The sequence below is a fragment of the Capricornis sumatraensis genome, chromosome 5, assembly GCF_032405125.1.
Source record: "Capricornis sumatraensis isolate serow.1 chromosome 5, serow.2, whole genome shotgun sequence".
In the NCBI taxonomy this organism is placed as follows: Eukaryota; Metazoa; Chordata; class Mammalia; order Artiodactyla; family Bovidae; genus Capricornis; species Capricornis sumatraensis.
The window spans coordinates 123622856-123641205 of record NC_091073.1 but is presented as its reverse complement, the minus strand read 5'-3'; the positions used below and the strand labels follow the sequence as shown (position 1 = coordinate 123641205).

The following is an 18350-nucleotide window of genomic DNA, read 5'->3' as shown; positions in this document are numbered from 1 at the left end:
GCGTGGGCAGTGTCCATCTGGGCAGCGGGTCTGTCTGTCCCCTCTCTGGGCAGCGGGGGGAGGGCTGGGTCAGGCAGGCAGAGGCCCGCCTTGGGTCTGCACATCACACCACCCACCGTTTAGGGAGCTCGTGCTGTTTCCCGGCCAGCACTTCCCTGGATCAACTGCTCAGCATCCCTCGATTTCCGTGCTCAGCTGTGACCACACCCTGACCCTTCCTGTCCTCTGAAGCCTGCCCAGGGACCATGGCGGGGGCTGGGCGCTGGGCTTGCTTCCCTCGAGATGGTTGGGGAACGCGAGCGTCGTTCGTTGCCTTAACCAGTGCGGAGGTGAGGATGGGGTCAGCTCTGCCCTGCGGGGCACCAGGAAGTGCGCACAAGTAACCAAGGAGCAACAAACACCAGTCCGCCCGCACAGAGCTGTCTGTTCCCATCGCCTGGCCAGCCCAGAGGTGTGGGGGCGGGGGTGTCATTGATGCCAGGCCTGCCCCAGCCCAGACTCTACGGTGGAAGTGGCTGTGAAGCAGCCGTGCTGGAGCTGGTGGGTGTGGGGTCCAGGCTGCAGACCCCACCCTCCACCTGCCCCAGGGGCTACAGTGTGGGGGTTGCCATGGCAACGGAGAGGCGGGCTCAGGCAGGTGACAGGACCTTGGACTCAGGCCTCCTCTCATGTGGAGCGTGGGTGTCCTGCGAGGTGCCCGAGAGCCCAGACCACGGAGTCATGGCCCTGGTGTGGCTGTGCCCCTCGGGGCACCTGCCCCGGACCAGTGCCTCAGCTCACACCCTCCTCGGGTGTGTGATCAGGCCCGGGACCGACATGCTCACCTTGCTCACTGAGCGTATTCTGCCTCAGTCCTCTCTGAGCGGAGCCCCAGATGGGGTGGAAGCTGCGCACAGTCTGGGGGCCAGAGGTCCAAGGTCATGGCACCCTGCTTTGTCGCTGGCGCGGACACGCGTTTTGTGTTGCAGACGGCGCCTTCCCTCCATCCTGATAAGCCGGCAGGGGGCGGGGTCCTCTTCTGCTAAGGGCTTTGGTCCCACCAGGCGGCCTCCTGCAGGGCCCTCAGCCCCGCCCCAGGCCCCGCCCCCCGGGGATGCCCCCCCCCCCCGGGCTGGGGTTTAGCACGTGGATTTGGGGGACACAAGCCTGCAGCCCACGACACCTCCTGTTTCTCTTCATTGCTCACCCCAAGGAAGCTGTCTCCAGGTCACAGGAGCCCCTACCACACTGGGCCTCCAACACGGCTGTCGCCAAAGCCCAGTCGCACTCTCGTCTCCGCACGCTGGTGCCTGACCCCTTCCCGTAAGTGCGGCCCTCAACTCCTGTGGGCGTCTGTATCGTGCTCCACGTGCCAGTGTGGGAGCCCTGGGTTCAATCCAAGGGTTGGGAACTTCCTCTGGAGAAGGGCACAGCCTCCCACTCCAGTGTTCTTGCCTGGATTGTGTGGTCCATGGGGTCGCAAAGAGTTGGACAAGGCTGAGTGACTTTCGCTCACTCTCTCACTTCATGTACCAGAGGCAGGAGAAAGTGTGTCTTAAACAAGTGCCAGGGTCCAGCCCCGGTGGATCCAAGGAATTCAAAGCAGGGACGGAGTCGGTGAGGAAAGACTTATTTACTCAGAGATATAAAGAGATTAGGAAAGAAGAGTGTAGTAGGAAAATTAGTGGAGAAAAGAGGCTGAGTAACTTGGTGTACACAGAGAACCAATGAAACGCCGAGACAAGGGGTTTGCACCATCTACGTAGGCCACCGGCACCCGCTTGAATAGCAGGGGGTGCCCTGCCTTGGGCTCCCTCTCGCGTGGGTCTTAGAGGCCGGGGCAAATAAGTAGACACGGTGAGCCTCCACACTCCAGATGGGAATTCAGCCAGAAAAGGGAGAAAAAACGACGTGGGGGAGCCAAGCATCAGTGCCAGACCCACAACTTCATGTTCCAAAGCAGTTTATATTCCCCAAGTTGTCCGTAAAGGAATAATGGAACATGCGGAGTTATGCAGGGGCAGCCGTCCTGACCCTCACTGAGACCGGGCTTTCTTTTTGCATGCCTTCCCGTACACAGAAGGTCCCAGGTGGTTTTACATCATCTTCTGGCCAGGGGGCCTGTTAACATTTTTATGGCTCTTTTCCTAGATAAATGTCTATCAACCAGAAAACTCATTTTCTCTTGAAGCGTTTTTTCTTTAATCTGCATCACCCTCAAAGTACTAAATAAAGTGACATTCCTGTAGAACAAAGGTACAGTGGGTTATAACAAAGAAAGCACGCAACTCAAAGATCTAATGTTACTAATACCAGGGCTCGGTTCAGTTCAGTTCAGTTGCTCAGTCGTGTCTGACTCTTTGCAACCCCATGAATTGCAGCACGCCAGGCCTCCCTGTCCATCACCAACTCCCGGAGTTCACTCAGACTCACGTCCATCGAGTCCGTGATGCCATCCAGCCATCTCATCCTTGGTCGTCCCCTTCTCCTCCTGCCCCCAATCCCTCCTAGCATCAGAGTCTTTTCCAATGAGTCAACTCTTCGCATGAGGTGGCCAAAGTACTGGAGCTTCAGCTTTAGCATCATTCCTTCCAAAGAAATCCCAGGGCCGATCTCCTTCAGAATGGACTGCTTGGATCTCCCTGCAGTCCAAGGGACTCTCAAGAGTCTTCTCCAACACCACAGTTCAAAAGCATCAATTCTTCGGCTCTCAGCTTTCTTTGTAGTCCAACTCTCACATCCATACATCACCACTGCAAAAACCATAGCCTTGACTAGATGGACCTTAGTCGGCAAAGTACTGTCTCTGCTTTTGAATATGCTGTCTAGGTTAGTCATAACTTTTCTTCCAAGGAGTGTCTTTTAATTTAATGGCTGCAAACACCATCTGCAGTGATTTTGGAGCCCCCCAAAATAAAGTCGGACACTGTTTCCACTGTTTCCCCATCTATTTCCCATGAAGTGATGGGACCAGATGTCATGATCTTCGTTTTCTGAATGTTGAGCTTTAAGCCAACTTTTTCACTCTCCTCTTTCCCTTTCATCAAGAGGCTTTTTAGTTCCTCTTCACTTTCTGCCACAAGGGTGGTGTCATCTGCATATCTGAGGTTACTGATATTTCTCCCGGCAATCTTGATTCCAGCTTGTGTTTCTTCCAGTCCAGTGTTTCTCATGATGTACTCTGCATAGAAGTTAAATAAGCAGGGTGACAATATACAGCCTTGACATGTTCCTTTTCCTATTTGGAACCAGTCTGTTGTTCCATGTCCAGTTCTAACTGTTGCTTCCTAACCTGCATACAGATTTCTCAAGAGGCAGGTCAGGTGGTTTGGTATTCCCATCTCTCTCAGAATTTTCCACAGTTTTTTGTGATCCACACAGTCAAAGGCTTTGGCATAGTCAATAAAGCAGAAATAGATGTTTTTCTGGAATTCTCTTGCTTTTTCCGTGATCCAGCGGATGTTGGCAGTTTGATCTCTGGTTCCTCTGCCTTTTCTAAAACCAGCTTGAACATTAGGAAGTTCACGGTTTTCGTATTGCTGAAGCCTGGCTTGGAGAATTTTGAGCATGACTTTACTAGCATGTGAGATGAGTGCAATTGTGCGGTAGTTTGAGCATTCTTTGGCATTGCCTTTCTTTGGGATTGGAATGAAAACTGACCTTTTCCAGTCCTGTGGCCACTGCTGAGTTTTCCCAATTTGCTGGCATACTGAGTGCAGCACTTTCACAGCATCATCTTTCAGGATTTGAAACAGGACAACTGGGATTCCATCACCTCCACTAGCTTTGTTCGTAGTGATGCTTTCTAAGGCCCACTTGACTTCACACTCCAGGATGTCTGGCTCTAGGTGAGTGATCACACCATCGTGATTATCCGGGTCATGAGGATCTTTTTTGTACAGTTCTTCTGTGTATTCCTGCCACGTCTTCTTAATATCTTCTGCTTCTGTTAGGTCCATACCATATGTGTCCTTTATCGAGCCCATCTTTGCATGAAATGTTCCCTTGGTATCTCTAATTTTCTTGAAGAGATCTCTAGTCTTTCCCATTCTGTTGTTTTCCTCTATTTCTTTGCATCAATCGCTGAAGAAGGCTTTCTTATCTCTTCTTGCTATTCTTTGGAACTCTGCATTCAGATGCTTATATCTTTCCTTTTCTCCTTTGCTTTTTGCCTCTCTTCTTTTCACAGCTATTTGTAAGCCCTCCCCAGACAGCCATTTTGCTTTTTTGCATTTCTTTTCCATGGGGATGGTCTTGATCCCTGTCTCCTGTACAATGTCACGAACCTCATTCCATAGTTCATCAGGCACTCTATCTATCAGATCTAGGCCCTTAAATCTATTTCTCACTTCCACTGTATAATCATAAGGGATTTGATTTAGGTCATACCTGAATGGTCTAGCAGTTTTCCTTACTTACTACCTGTTTTTTCTACATACCAAGTATATTAACAAATAAAAGATATGAAAACTTGGCAGCAAGTATTGGCTCAACAAATGAAACTCTTAATCAGTCCTATTCTAATGATTTTGACTCCTCGGAAGCCCCTACGTTCCTCGGATGTTTTAAGCTTCCTGTGCCTCTCGTGGTCAGGAGGCCGCAAACAATCACATGCGCAGCTGTACGAGTCTGGCAGGCAGGCTAGAAAGCCATCAGAGGGGTTTTTGGATTGAAACACTCTTATTATGCCCAGGAGACTTATTATCTAAAAGCGCTAAATTAACTTTTTCCAGAGAAAGGTGGTGGGGGACAGCCCCCTGTCAATGTCAGAAGAGTAGGTGGAAAGCATAGCACAGTAAGGCAGGCAGACTCTGGTTTTGGGGCAGATGCACGAGCAGGTCCAGCGAGGCTCCCTTAAGGCCTGACTCGCCTTTGCCTGTCGGGCCCCTTAGCCTCATGACCTGTGCCACGGGCGGGATTCCTCGGGCTGGCTCCTGGCAGCCAAGTCTAATGGATAGAGCCGTCCGTCTGTGCCGAGCCTTGCCCACATCGTCCACTTGTGTGGCGTCCAGACCCGTCACCGTGTGCGCACCACGGAGGCAGCATTGTGCCGACTTAGGGCTCAGGGAGGCGGCCTCCCAACCTCTGTGTCCCTGCCTCTGTCGCTGGGCCTCGGCGTGGCCGAGATCGTGTCCCAGGTGGGCTCTCTGGGGGACTTGGTGCTTGTGGTGCCAGGCAGGTGGTAACGGGCACTCTGTCGGGACTGCGGGTCCTGCGCCCACCCCTCCTGTGCGGCCTCCGGGTCCTGCTCACAGCCTGGTGAGTGCGTCCAGGTCTCAGGAGAACTGGTGCTGCTGCTGTGCCCTTGGCATACCCGGCAAGCAGGTCCCATCTGGGGCTCCTTCGGGGGGTGCCGTTCTGTGTCGAGGGGCCCGCTGGATCAGGCTCCTCAGATGAGGCTTCTCTGCTGGGGCTCAGGCTGGGGCTCTGACCCCCGAGGAGGACGTTGCTGGCACCCCTCGGGCCACACGCCCAGCCCATGACCGAGCACGGCCTGGAACCTCGCGCCCGCTGGGAGCTGCCTGTGGGTGCCCGAGATGCAGGGGCTGGGGCCTCAGCCGCCTTGGAGAGGCCAGACTCCCCCACGGGGGTCCCATCCACCTGCCGTTTCCATGGGTGCCTCCGTTACAGGGGGGCCATGGGCCGGAGTGAGTGAGACACATTTGGTCTGATCTCTGGCTTGTGGCAAACGTGAGACGGTCCTTTTACACCTGAGGAAGCTCGTCACCAGAAGGGTGATGTCCCTGCCTGGAGTCTGCTGCCTGAGGCGTGGGCCTCCCCCTGCTCCTCCCCTACCCCTCCTGGTCTCACCCCTCCCCCCTCCTCCTGGTCTCACCCCTCCCCCTCCTCCCCCTCCCCTCCCCCTCCTGGTCTCACTCCTCCCACCCCTCCCCTTCCTCCTGCTCCTCCCCTCCCCCTCCTGGTCTTACCCCTCCCCCTCCTGGTCTCACCCCTCCCCCTCCTCCTGCTCCTCCCCTCCCCCTCCTGGTCTCCCCCCTCCCCCTCCTGGCCTCCCCCTCCCCCTCCTGGCCTCCCCCCTCCCCCTCCTGGTCTCCCCCCCTCCCCCTCCTCACCTCCCCCCTCCCCCTCCTGGTCTCCCCCCTCCCCCTCCTGGTCTCACCCCTCCCCCTCCTGGTCTCCCCCCTCCCCCTCCTGGCCTCCCCCCTCCCCCTCCTGGTCTCCCCCCTCCCCCCTCCTCACCTCCCCCCTCCCCCTCCTGGTCTCCCCCCTCCCCATCCTGGTCTCACCCCTCCCCCTCCCCTCCTGGTCTCACCCCTCCCCCTCCCCCTCCTGGTCTCACCCCTCCCCTGCACACAGCACCTTCCTGCTCAGAATACTGTTCTGGCTCTGCGCTGCGTGCAGAGACTGCCAGCCCTCCTGGTGTGGTGTCCAGGCCTGCTGTGGCCTCACACCGACCCTCCGGCCCCTCCTGTGCCCCGCTGGACTTACATCCTTGCCGACTGCATCCCGCCCTGGCCGCGCTCTTCCATTTCTGCTCAGCCCCTCTCTGTCCGTTAGAATTCTGTGTATCCTTCCAACGTTGGCTCGAATACCACTTTTCTCTCTGAAGTTTCTCCCAGTTCCTCATCCCAGTGAGTCTCTCTGCGTCTCTATTTTCCACAGATGTTTGCTGACAGCTTTACTACATAGTCGCCACAGTCCAGCTTGACCCTAGCTGACTGTAAGGGGTCAGGGGTCAGGGGTCAGGGGTCCTGGCTGGCCGCTGGAGGGCCTGCCTGCGGTGGAGCAGAGCAGGTTACAAATGTTGTGTGAGTGAAGTCGCGCTGTTTGGGTTGGCTTTTTTCACTGGGCAGAATGTTGTGGCTGTGTCTGCGGTCCCTCCCTTTTGCTCAGTGGGTTGTTATTGCTGAGAACTAACCAATCCACAGTCTGGACAGACCTGCTTGACTCCCCCTCACTCACTGGGCAGCATCTGGGCTGTTTCCAGTTCATTGTTGCTCAGTGGCTCAGTCGTGTCCAGCTCTCTGCGACCCCGTGGACGGCAGCACGCCTGGCTCCCCTGTCCATCACCAGCTCCCGGAGCCTGCTCAAACTCCTGTCCATGGAGTCAGTGATGCCATCCACCCCCCTCATCCTCTGTCGCCCCCTTCTCCTCCCGCCTTCAATCTTTCCCAGCATCAGGGTCTTTTCCAACGAGTTGGCTCTTCACATCAGGTGACCTAAGTATTAGAGTTTCAGCTTCACCATCAGTCATTCTTTCCAACGAATATTCAGGACTGATTTCCTTTAGGATGGACTGATTGGATCTCCTTGCTGTCCAAGGGACTCTCAAGAGTCTTCTCCAGCATCACAGTTTGAAAGCATCAATTCTTCTAGGAGTTCTTTGTAGATTCATTGGAATTTTCCACGTGGAAAATTATCTTATCTGGAAATAGGTAACTTTGCTTCTTTTTCATATGTGTGCCTTGTATTTCCTTGTCTTGCCCCGTTGCCCTGCTGAGAACTTTTAGCTCTGCTGGGATCAGTGCTGAGAGAGGACGTCCTCGCCTCGTTCCTGATCCGAGCGGAAAGGGTTCTAGTTTCTCACCATTAGGTACAATGGCAGCTGTAGGGCCTGTGTGGACAGGTGTTCAGTATCAAGTGGATGAATATTCATCATAAAGAGGTGTTGAAGTAATTGATCTACTTTGTATTAAACCAGTCTTGCGCCCCTTTAGTAAACCCCATGCTGGGTAATGATTTTCATATGTTGCTGGATCTGGCATGTTGATATTATCTTATGGATCTTTCTGTCAATATTCATGAAGGATGTGAGTCTGCAGGTTTCTTTTGTGTGTGTGGTGCAGTGTTTGTCTGCTTTTGGTTCAGGTTAATATTTGCTGCTGCTGCTGCTGCTCAGTCGCTTCAGTCGTGTCCAACTCTGTGCGACCCCAGAGACGGCAGCCCATCAGGCTCCCCCGTCCCTGGGATTCTCCAGGCAAGAACCCTGGAGTGGGTTGCCATTTCCTTCTCCAATGCATAAAAGTGAAAAGTGAAAGTGAAGTCGCTCAGTCGTGTCTGACTGTTAGTGACCCCATGGATTGCAGCCCACCAGGCTCCTCCATCCATGGGATTTTCCAGGCAAGAGTACTGGAGTGGGGTGCCATTGCCTTCTAATATTACCTACATAAAGTTAAATGGAAACTTTTCCCTCCTTTTCTATTTTCCAGAAGGGATTCTGTAGAACTCATACTGATTCTTCCTTAGATGTTTGGTAGAATTATCCAGGGAAATAATCTGGGTCAGGAGATTTGTTTGGAGGTCTTAAATTAAGAATTCAACTTGTCTAACAATTATAGGGCTCTCAAACGATCTGCTCCATACTGGGTGAGCTGCGGTGGTTTGTGTCTCCAGGGGTGGGTCCGTTCCATCTCAGTTGCTGTGGGGGGGGGGGCTTGTTTGTCCCCTTGGAGGTCTGCAGGGCCTGCACTGCCGTCCCTGTCTCGCTGCTGATGGTGATCGTGGCTTCTCTCCCTGTTTCGTTGTCAGTCTTGCTAGAGGTTTGCCAATTTCACTGATCTTTTCAGGGAAGCAGCTTTTGTTTTCACTGACTTCTCTATTTTTACACTGAAGTTTTATTGATTCGTTCTCTTTCCTTCTTTTTACTTATTTGGGTTTATTTTGCTCTCCTTTTTCTAGCTTCTTCATGTGGGAATTTATATGATTGATTTGAGACTTTTTAATCTAAGTATTTAGTGCTAAAAATTTCACTCAGTGCACCTTTAGCCATGCAGCTTTAAACACAGGTTTGGGTATGTTGTATTTTCATGTTCACCCAGCTCAGTGTATTTTCTCCTTGGATTCGCTTTGCCCTGTGGCTTAGTTAGAAGTGTTGTTTCAGTTGCACGTGTTTGGAGACTTTTCTTGTGTTTATGTTATTGATTTCTAGTTTGACTCCATTGTGACTGGAGAACATACTCTGAATGATTTTGGTTCTTTTCGTTTTGCTGAGTTTTATTTGTGTTCCAGGACATGGTCCACCTTAGTTGGGTGAAGACGCACATGTTTAAGAAGGTGACTGAGATGATGAGAATGTGGGAATTTTGTCAGTTTCTGCTTCTCCTATTTGCAGCTCTGGTGTTGAGTGCATATACATTCAGAATTGACATATCTTCTTGGCAAATTTACCCTCTCGTCTTTATATTATGTCTGTGTCCCTAGTAAGTTTCTTTCTTTTGAAGACAATTCATGTGCTATTACAGTAACTACTGCTATTTTTCTTTGATTAATGATATATGTTTTTTTATCCTTTTACTTCCGCTCGAATATTGGAGTGAGATTCTTATTAACAGAATATAGTTGGGTCATGCCTTTTTAATCCACTCAGTCAGTGTCTGTCTTCATAGGTTTACTTAACCTATTTATATTTAATGTAATTATTGATTTATTAAGACTTAAACTCTTACTTTTTGTTTTCTTTTGACTTCCCTGGTGGCTCAGACGGTAAAGCGTTTGCCTTCAATGCGGGAGACCTGGGTTCAATCCCTGGGTTGGGAAGATCCCCTGGAGAAGGAAATGGCAACCCACTCCAGTACTCTTGCCTGAAGAATCCCATGGACGGAGGAGCCTGGTGGGCAACAGTCCACAGGGTCACAAAGAGTCGGACACGACTGAGCAGCTTTACTCCACTTAAACGCCTGCTTTCTGTTTTCTACCTGTTCTATTCCATCCGTATTCTGTTTCCTATGTTACTCTAGCGTAACAGCTTTACAGTCCATTTTAACGTCTCTGCAGATTTGCCTCTTGCTCAGCTTTTTAGGGGTTGGTATAGATGGGGCACTGTCTGTACGAAACTCTCAGAGTTTACTGCTGTGGTGATCTTGCCGTTTTGAGTGGGGTCTAGAACCCTTACCTCCCTTTATGACTCTTGCCCTGTTTTTATCATCACTTTGAATATTCCCTCTGCAAACACTGAGGAGCGCATCATGGTGCTGCTTACGGCCCAGCAAACCTTAGGGAGCTCCGGAGACGGGCGCTCCTCACAGTTATTGTGTCTGCTTTTCATGCTTCCCCCCCGCCCCCGGATGTCCCAAGGTTCCTTCTGCCATCACCTTATTTAGGGAGGTTCCTTCAGCAGTCCTTCTGGGGCAGGTCTGCTGGTAAAGCAGGCTCTCATTCTCACTTATCTGAGGAGGCCTCCTTTGCCGTGCCATTCCTGAACCGCACTTTTGCCAGGATCTGAGTTGGCCGCCTGTCAGGATTGGGGACGGACAGCTTCTCCTTTTAGCTCTTGGAAAATGTCCTGTGATTTGATGTGGCCCCCCTGGTTTCTGATGAGAAATCCTCTGTCATTTGAATCATGTTTCCCTGTAGCTAAGGCATCATTTCTCTGGCTGTGTTCAACATTTTTTCTTGCATTTAGGTCTCCGGAATTTAATTGTCATGTGTCTTGGAGGAGATTTGGGGTTATCCTCTGTGGGTGCTCGGTTTCAGGGATCTTCTGGTTTATGTCATCGTTCAGTCACTAAGTCATGTCCAACTCTCTGTGTCCCTGTGGACTGCAGCACGCCAGGCTTCCTGGTCCTTCAGTGTCTCCCAGGATTTGCTCAAACTCATGTCCACTGAGTTGGTGACGCCATCCAACCATCTCATCCTCTGTCGTCCCCTTTTCCTTTTGCCTTCAAACTTTCCCAGCATCAGGGCCTTTACAAGTGAGCTGGCTGTTTGCATCAGGTGGCTGAGATATTGGAGCTTCAAGTTGATCTCTTGCCAAAACTGAGAAATTTTCAGCCATGATGATGATTATTATCGAGTGGTTCTTCAGCCCGCCTTCTTTCTCCTCTCCTCCCGGGATCTTATACTACCTTAGTCCTTCTGTTTTAGCCCCGCAGCCAGAGGCTCTGTCCTTTTTGTCAGACCGTCCTCTCTCTGTTGCTGGCGTTGGGTGACTTTCATTGTCCTCTCTTCCAGGTCCCTGGTTCGTCTCCCTGTCCCCTCCATCCTGCAAAGACGTGCATCCGCTGAGCTGTATATTTTGGTTACTGTATTCTTAGTTATAACATTCTCACTTGGTCCTTTTTATTTCTTCACTGAGAATTCCCACTTTTCATTTGCCTTCCGGAATGTTCGTGACTGTTCCCTGAGGCATTTGTGTCGTGGCTGGGTTACATCTTTGTCAGATTAGGCCGACATTTCAGTGTTGGTGTCTGCGGAGTGTCTTTTTTTCAGTTTGAGGTTTCCTTGGTTTTGGCAAGAGTGGTTTTCTGTGGAAGCCTGGGCGTTGGGTTTTATGTTGAGACTCCAGACTTCACTGAAGCTTGTGCAGGAGCTGCCTTTTCCTGGCGCTGCTCTGCCGAGGTAGGGTGGGGGCCCTGTTGCTGCCGATGGAGGTAGAAGCCCGGGTGCCCCCCAGAGCTCTGCGGACCCTGAGGGCCGGCTCCTGTCCTCACTGCTGGGCAGTGGGGTCGGTGGGAGTCTGAGCCCCCGCTTGGTCTCCACTGGGGCCCGCGGAGGTGTGACCCCCAGTGGGGAGGAAAGACCCCTCCCCATCAGCCGCTCTGCCGACACTGGCAGGGTCCCTGGCCTGAGGAGGAGGGTGCCCAGCCCCGCTGTGGGCCTCTGCGGTGCTTGCTGGGAGTGGAGCTGTTCTGTCTGCACCTGCTCAGTGGCTCCTCTCCTGACCCTCTCACTGGAGCCAGGCGGCTTCGCTGGGGTCTGGCCGGCACCCGGGCTGCTGGTGACTCAGCTCCAAGTCTGAGATCACAAGCCAGGGAGGCCCCAGGGGCCCAGCACCTGTTTCTTGGCCCCTGGCCATCTGATTCCGTGCTCTCAGCTGCCCATGTGTGCTTCCCAGGGCCCGGCTGTGCTGCAAGGGCGAGCGCGGCCCGTGTGTCTCACCGTCTTCCAGACAGGGACAGTCTCTCCCGGGGACGCCCAGCCCCCAGAGCTGCGCCTTCCTCTGACTCTCTACCCAAGAGTCCTGTTTCTGCCCACTCCAGGACAGCTGAGCAGTCTGGGCTAGGGGTTCAGCGCCCTTCTTACGGCCCATACAGACCCCAGAGTTGGCATGACTTCTGCACTCTTCAGATAGAAATGTTATCAAAGCTCTGTTATTTAAATTTTAACTTGAACTTTCTTCCACCAAAATTCCTCCTGTGCTCTGAGTCTTCCTGTTCCCGGTGGACGTCAACGCGGAGACCGGACTTTGGGGAGGAAGACCAGGCCTGTTTTCCGGGCTGAGGTGCTAGACACTACGCTCGCGTTGCAAATGTGCTTTCGCTCGTGGGTCTTCTGGGAATGGGCCAGCGACAGCCACACAAGCACATTTCACGTGGGGTGCTTTCTCGCTGAGCCTGTCACGTGGAGCACGCTTGCTGACAGTGAGCGCATGTCATCCTGAAGCAAGGGCGGTGGTGCCTGTGGGGCTGGAAATGGCAACCCCCTCCAGTATTCTTGCCTGGAGAATCCCACGGATGGAGGAGCCTGGTTGGTTACAGTCCGTGGGGTCGCAAAGAGTCGGACACGACTGAGCGACTTCACCTCCCTGCAGGGCAGAAGCTGAGCTGCCCACAGCTGCACGTCCGGCAGCTCCTGCTCAGGATAGGGCCACAGGCTTCTGAGACTTAGAAGTGATCCAGCTGTTTGAATCTTGCCGTTCATAAATTTTAAAAAATGTTAGGTTTACATTTGAAAATTACTGAAGTGTGCTCATGAAGGCAGCTTATGTGCGAGGCGTTCTTCTAATTCTGCCCAGAAAAAGTGTTCTCAGCAAGCTGGGGGCCTTCTTGCTCCCCACTCACGCACACACGCAAACAAGCACAGCCGTCCTGATGCGAAGATTTTTGGTAATGTGTTTTTGTACAGGGCATAAAAATATATCTCTGTAATTACATGATATTTAGTGATTAGATAATTATGGATAATTGCATGGGGTAGTTCTAAGTGCTAAAGTGTTACCATAAGATCTAAAATGTACAAATTGCATAATAATTATTCTTGGGAGTTATTTGGTAATTCTGAGCATAATTATCATGTGATCCGCAGTGCATGTAATTAATGCATAGACACGTGGATTTTGCCTTCATAACTACTTCGCCCTTGTTATAAAGCTCTTTGTCATAACATTTGAGTATTAAATATAATGTAATTGGCTCCCAGATACAGTACATTAAGCCCCATGATAATTGCTTTCATAGTAACAATAACCCTTATTTCATTTCCAACGTGTGGCTCTTAAGCAGGTCAGGGTTGCAAGGAGCAAATGGCCAGGACGTGGCAGCCGCGAGCAGGCGGAGCGGCCCTGAGTGCTGGCCGCTGGCTCACTGTTGGGTGAGGAGCACCTCCTGCGGCCTGGCCTCCCCAGGTGGAAGGGCCTCGTCTTCCCCGTGGACAGAGTCTGTCTGCTGACCATAGCGTGCACCTCCTGTCCAGCCCGGCCCCGCCCCGCCCGTGTTGTTCATATAGCAAAGCACCCACCACGTTTCTGGTCTAGGGTGAAGGGCTGGGATTTGATAAGGAGAAGAGCTCGTAAGAAACCGCAGAGAGGGGCCTTGGCTGATTGGTGAGATTGCGGGAAAGCACCCGCAGCAGTGACTCGGGGACTGCAGCCGGGCCTCTGGCTCAGCCTCCACGCTAACACGGTGCCCACCACTCTCTCTCCAGGTCTCACGTGGCAGGATGACCACACCCAGCGCGTGATGGCCCGGGAACTCGCCAGCCTTCCCCAGACTTACCCGCGCCACTCCGAGGTGTCCAGCCCCGCCAGGTAAAGCGGACCTGTTCGTGTCTCTTCCCTGGCCTGTGTCCACCAGCCCTCTCTTTGTTTCATGGAGCGAAGAACCCCGTCTTTCTGGTGTAGATGCTCCGGGAAGTTGGGATGTGGGGAAGGGGCAGATGGGACTCCCTCCACCACAGGGTCCTGGCCCCCGGGGAGGGTGTGACGGGGACCCTCCCACGGGGGGGTGGTCTCAACAACGGACATGCCCAAGGGTCTGTCTCCCTTCCTGGGACCTTTGGAGAGTCTGCATCTCCAGAGCCTTGGTTAACAGCAGGAGGGTCAAGAATTCTCATTTCCCAGTAAGAATTTATGCTCAGTTCAGTACAAAAAGCAAATTAAACCATGGAATCTGTGTTCGGGCCCCCAGCACAGCAGCCGTGAGAGCCGGATTTGTTCCACCTCGTCGTCTCCACACACGTGCAGAGGGTGTGGACGTTTTGCCCACTTGTGCAGGACACCGACCCGGGGAGGGGAGGCGTGCCCCACGGGCAGCGTGTGGGAGCTGGCTGCCATCCCTGAGCTGACGGGCGGCTACTCCTCAAGGTCAGACAGCAGGGAAGGGACCGCCCCCTCGGTTTAGTGGGGAAGCCCAGCGTCTGCCCGCAGCCTTTGTACAGTAATTCCAGTGCAGAAGCATCGGCCTCCTCCTTCCTGCTCAGTCCATCCAGCAGAGGGGCAGCGAGGCCGCCGGGTCCCGCAGAGGCAACGCACCAGACGTGAGAGCACGTTCACCGGGCAGCCCTCCCCAGCCAGGCTGTGCGCGTCTTGAGGGTGGGTAGGAGCTCTGCCTTGTCACCCTCGCCGGTCTGTTGAGCTTCGTCAATGAGAACCTGCCTCAGGAGTCTGTTCTGTAAAAATAACACTCAAAAAGCAGTCAGGCTGTCCGTGTTCATCCGGGCGCGTCCACACTCTTCGCGCTGGTCTTTGGGCGACACGTGGGCGCTTCACGCAGCCCGTGGCGCCTTCCTGCCAGTGCCGAGGCTCCGAGCGGGCTGCGCTGTCACAGGCGACCCCGGACGCCACCGAGGAGGCCACGGCACAGGGGGGTGGGGGGACCGGGACACACAGCAGGGACGAGGGCAACACCCAGGTGGCCACGTTCTTACCACTGGTGATACTGTCACTTAAAACAATTGCCCATTCGCTATGAAAAACAACGTGGCTTTTTAGATTACATGTGAGATCGAAAGTTTAAAAATACACACATGAAGAGGTTGGAGTTTTCTCCGTGGACTTCCTGTGCACGATCGGGGTCCGTACAGAAGTGTTTCTGTATGTTCCTGGGCTGTTTCTCTCCGTGTGGAGTCTTCTGTGTAAGGCTGGTAGCTCTTCACGTGCCCCGCTCTGGAGAAGCAGATTTGTGGTCTGTTCTACCCGTCAATGAGGTGTGGTCGCCAGTGGAACTGGGCTCATAGCCTCCTGGGCTGGATGGGTCATGTCTTTCTCAAGGGTGTTGAACCCGAATAAACCAACCGTCTGGCTCTAAAGGCGGAGCCTCGTGCCGGGGGTGGCACGCTGGGATGCTCCCCAGTAGCCACTCCCCCATACTCCACCCCAGGAGACGGGCTTCCTGGCAACCAGCAGGCGTTGGCCTCAGGCTCGGCGGGTTTGGGCAGACTTACCCCCGGCTGGCGGGCAGGGCTGGCAGCACACCCACCTCGGATCACGGCCCCTCGGACCCCCGCTCTGCCTCTTCAAGCCCTCCCTCCCTAGACCCGGCCGTTCTCCGCCGTGAGCTTGTGGTTCTCCCGGTCCTGCTGTGTCTTTGCAAGGAGCTCCCTTATTGGAGATGCCGCGTGTCCCGTTGGGCGTCTGCTGGTGACTCAGCAGCCGGAATGGGAATCAGTGTTTGTCAGGAAACAAACATACACACACAGTAATGCACGTGGATACGCATGGAATAATGTTCCTTCTTTTCAAAAACCTTCTGCTACATTTTCTTTGGTGTTGAACTGTCTGCTGCCCAGTATATACTTTAAATGATCTTTCTATGTGGTTAAACCCCGTACCACTTCCATTCTTCTCAGGTTATTGGTGAAATACGCTCACAGGTCTCACTGTGTGAATTTGGAGCATTCACATTTCTGCAGAGCACTCTCATCCTTTTCACAGGGATTCCCAAATGTGTTGACTTAGTGTGATCACAGTACTGCTGTCACTTAAGACTTGCTCATTGCATGTGTGGTTATCACACTTTGCCATTGACTTCTACCTTTACCCTTTAACACAGTTTATAAAGAGTTATCTCCTGGGCTTTCCTCTTTCTACTATCATTGGGTCTACTATCGTTTCTCTTTTAGATGAAACTCTGGAGCCGAAAGTTCGCCCTTATTCTTTCATCACGTAAGGCCGTGCATTCGCCTGTGAGCGTGGCCCTGGCGTCATCCTGCAGCGCCGACAGGCCGTTTGCCTTTGTTCTCGACTGTCTGCCACTGCGGCTGTGTGCCCTGCGGGAGCAGCGAGTGCAGGCTTGCATTCTGTCTGAGTCGTATGTCCTTTAGAGTTTAAATGACTGTCTGCTTTTACTGCGTTTTCATCAGAGAATGTGACACGTTCAGCTTTTTCTTTTTAGAAATTTGGGATTTCTTTGTGGCCTAGTTTATACCACGTTTATGAATTTTCAGTGGATGCTTAAAAACCTTGTATCCACTATATAAGAGTGCACATTTTTATAGATGGTTAAATTAGACATAAAATTTATAACTATGTATAAATATAAATTATTCAGAGTCAAATTCTTTATTTACATTTTGACTCATTGAAACGCCTCGGGCAAACCCTTGTTTCCGTAAGCTGCGCGTCCATTTCTAGCGTATTTCGCTTCGCACACTGGGATTCTGACTTCAGCTCCCGGCATCCCCTCCTCGCTGTGGGCGTCACGCCTGCTGTGGTTTAGATGGAGCCTTTGTCGTCTTTATTGCTCTTTGTCTTGATCCCACTTTTCTACGACTGGTATTGCCATGCCTGTGTCCCCTGGGTTCTGCTGCCTAATTCATTCTCTAAAAGCCTGCCCTTTGGATGCTCTGATTGGCGGGTGGCATTCTTAGAGCCCCTGGGGCATCTCTGCGAGACCCCTACCTTCTCTGCCCCTTCTCCCCCGTGACTGTGACTCTGCTTCCATCCCCTTTGGTGTTTGCAGCTGAGTCTCTCACTTTACACTTAGTCCGCAGCCGTCGCCCCTAGGCTCTCCAGGTAGGTTTTGAAGTGACAGGTCTGAGTTACTCTTGGAGGAGGAATCCCACCTTTGGGCGCCCCGCCTCTGTCCCGGCGCAGCCCTGGCAGCTGGCATGGACCGTGTCCAGGGGGGCATCTAGCCCAGAGCTGGTGACTAAAGAAGGAGCGGGTGAAAGATCGCGTGACACTTGGTTGCTTCAGGAGTCACCACAGTGCCCAGAATCCTGCTTGCCCTTTGTTCCACAGAGGACGTGACTGAGTTGTGAGCTCTGCTTCCATGAAAAATAAAACGGTTAGAAATAACCATTTCCAAAAATAAATGATGGTGAGATGGGTTAGGGTTGTGGACAAAGGGAGTGAGAGCCAGGCTGCGGTGTGCTCTTTGCAACAATTCTACTTATAATTCAGAGTTTCTCCTCTAGCAAACTGAGGGACAGCGTAAAGCAGCCCATGTTATTGGCGCCTGAAGGTCAGTGCACGGAGTGGGAAAGTGACCAGTGGAGACGACACGCTTGCTCTTCCGAGGTAGAAAATGGACTCTTACAAAGTTTTGATCCGCTTCAGGAGAATGACAGGGCAGAAGTCAGGCTGCCAGCTAATTCCTGCAACACCTCACAGCATGGTGACGGCTGTGCCCGTCGCTGTTCTGTGTTAGAGTGTCGCGAACAGTCCTCTAGCACAGACACCCGGGAAGATGAGTAAGACAATTTAAAGGCACATTTATGAGGTGGTTCTATTTGCATTGATTAGCAATTAGTGAGAACAATAGACAAAGTGCCAGAAACGTAAACTGACTTCAGTTAAATCACTCTGACAACACAGAACATGAAATTTCATCCATTAAAACATGGTCAGGTGAGCTATAGCCATGATTTGAGATGCAAAGAACCATGTGGCTCCTGATCGTTTACGTCCTGTTAAGTCTGAGCCACCGTAGCTCGAAAAGGCTTCAGAAATAATAACAGGACAGTTTTGTTAATTGTGATAATTAAGCTCAAATGTGAAGATTTTCTGTAGGTCCCAGTTTGTGTGAAATACACACGGGTATCGAGCCCCTCACACCAGTGGCCTGTTCTTGAGAACCAGACTTTCCCTGTGGAAACAGTGGCCAGGAGCCTGTTCTCCGCAACCCCAAGTGGGAAATCACACCCACCTGCACCCCATACACTGCTGGAGCGTCAGCCACGCAGTCGTGTGTGACTCTTGCAACCCCATGGACTGTAGCCCGCCAGCCCCTCTGTCCATGGAACTTTCAAGGCAAGAAAACTGCAATGGGTAGCCATTCCTTTCTCCAGGGGATCTTCCCGACCCAGGGATGGAACCCAGGTCTCCTGCACTCCAGGCAGATTCTCTATCATCTCAGACACCAGGGAACATGCCCAGAGTGTGTCTAAACCACAGCAAAGACCCACATGGAGGTGACAGGTGTTTGTTACCATGTGTAGGTAACAGTCACGTTTGGAGCAGAGTACTTAAAACA

At 52.5% G+C, this 18350-nt stretch overlaps 1 protein-coding gene across 1 annotated transcript in view; it reads left to right on the top strand.

Annotated features, from left to right (window-relative positions):
- PTPRN2 (protein tyrosine phosphatase receptor type N2) overlaps positions 1-18350 on the top strand; it is a 472364-nt gene that overhangs the window by 41478 nt on the left and 412536 nt on the right. The window contains exon 3 of the mRNA XM_068972473.1: positions 13582-13684. Coding sequence (XP_068828574.1) covers positions 13582-13684 — 103 coding nt within the window. The remainder of the gene's footprint in view (positions 1-13581; positions 13685-18350) is intronic.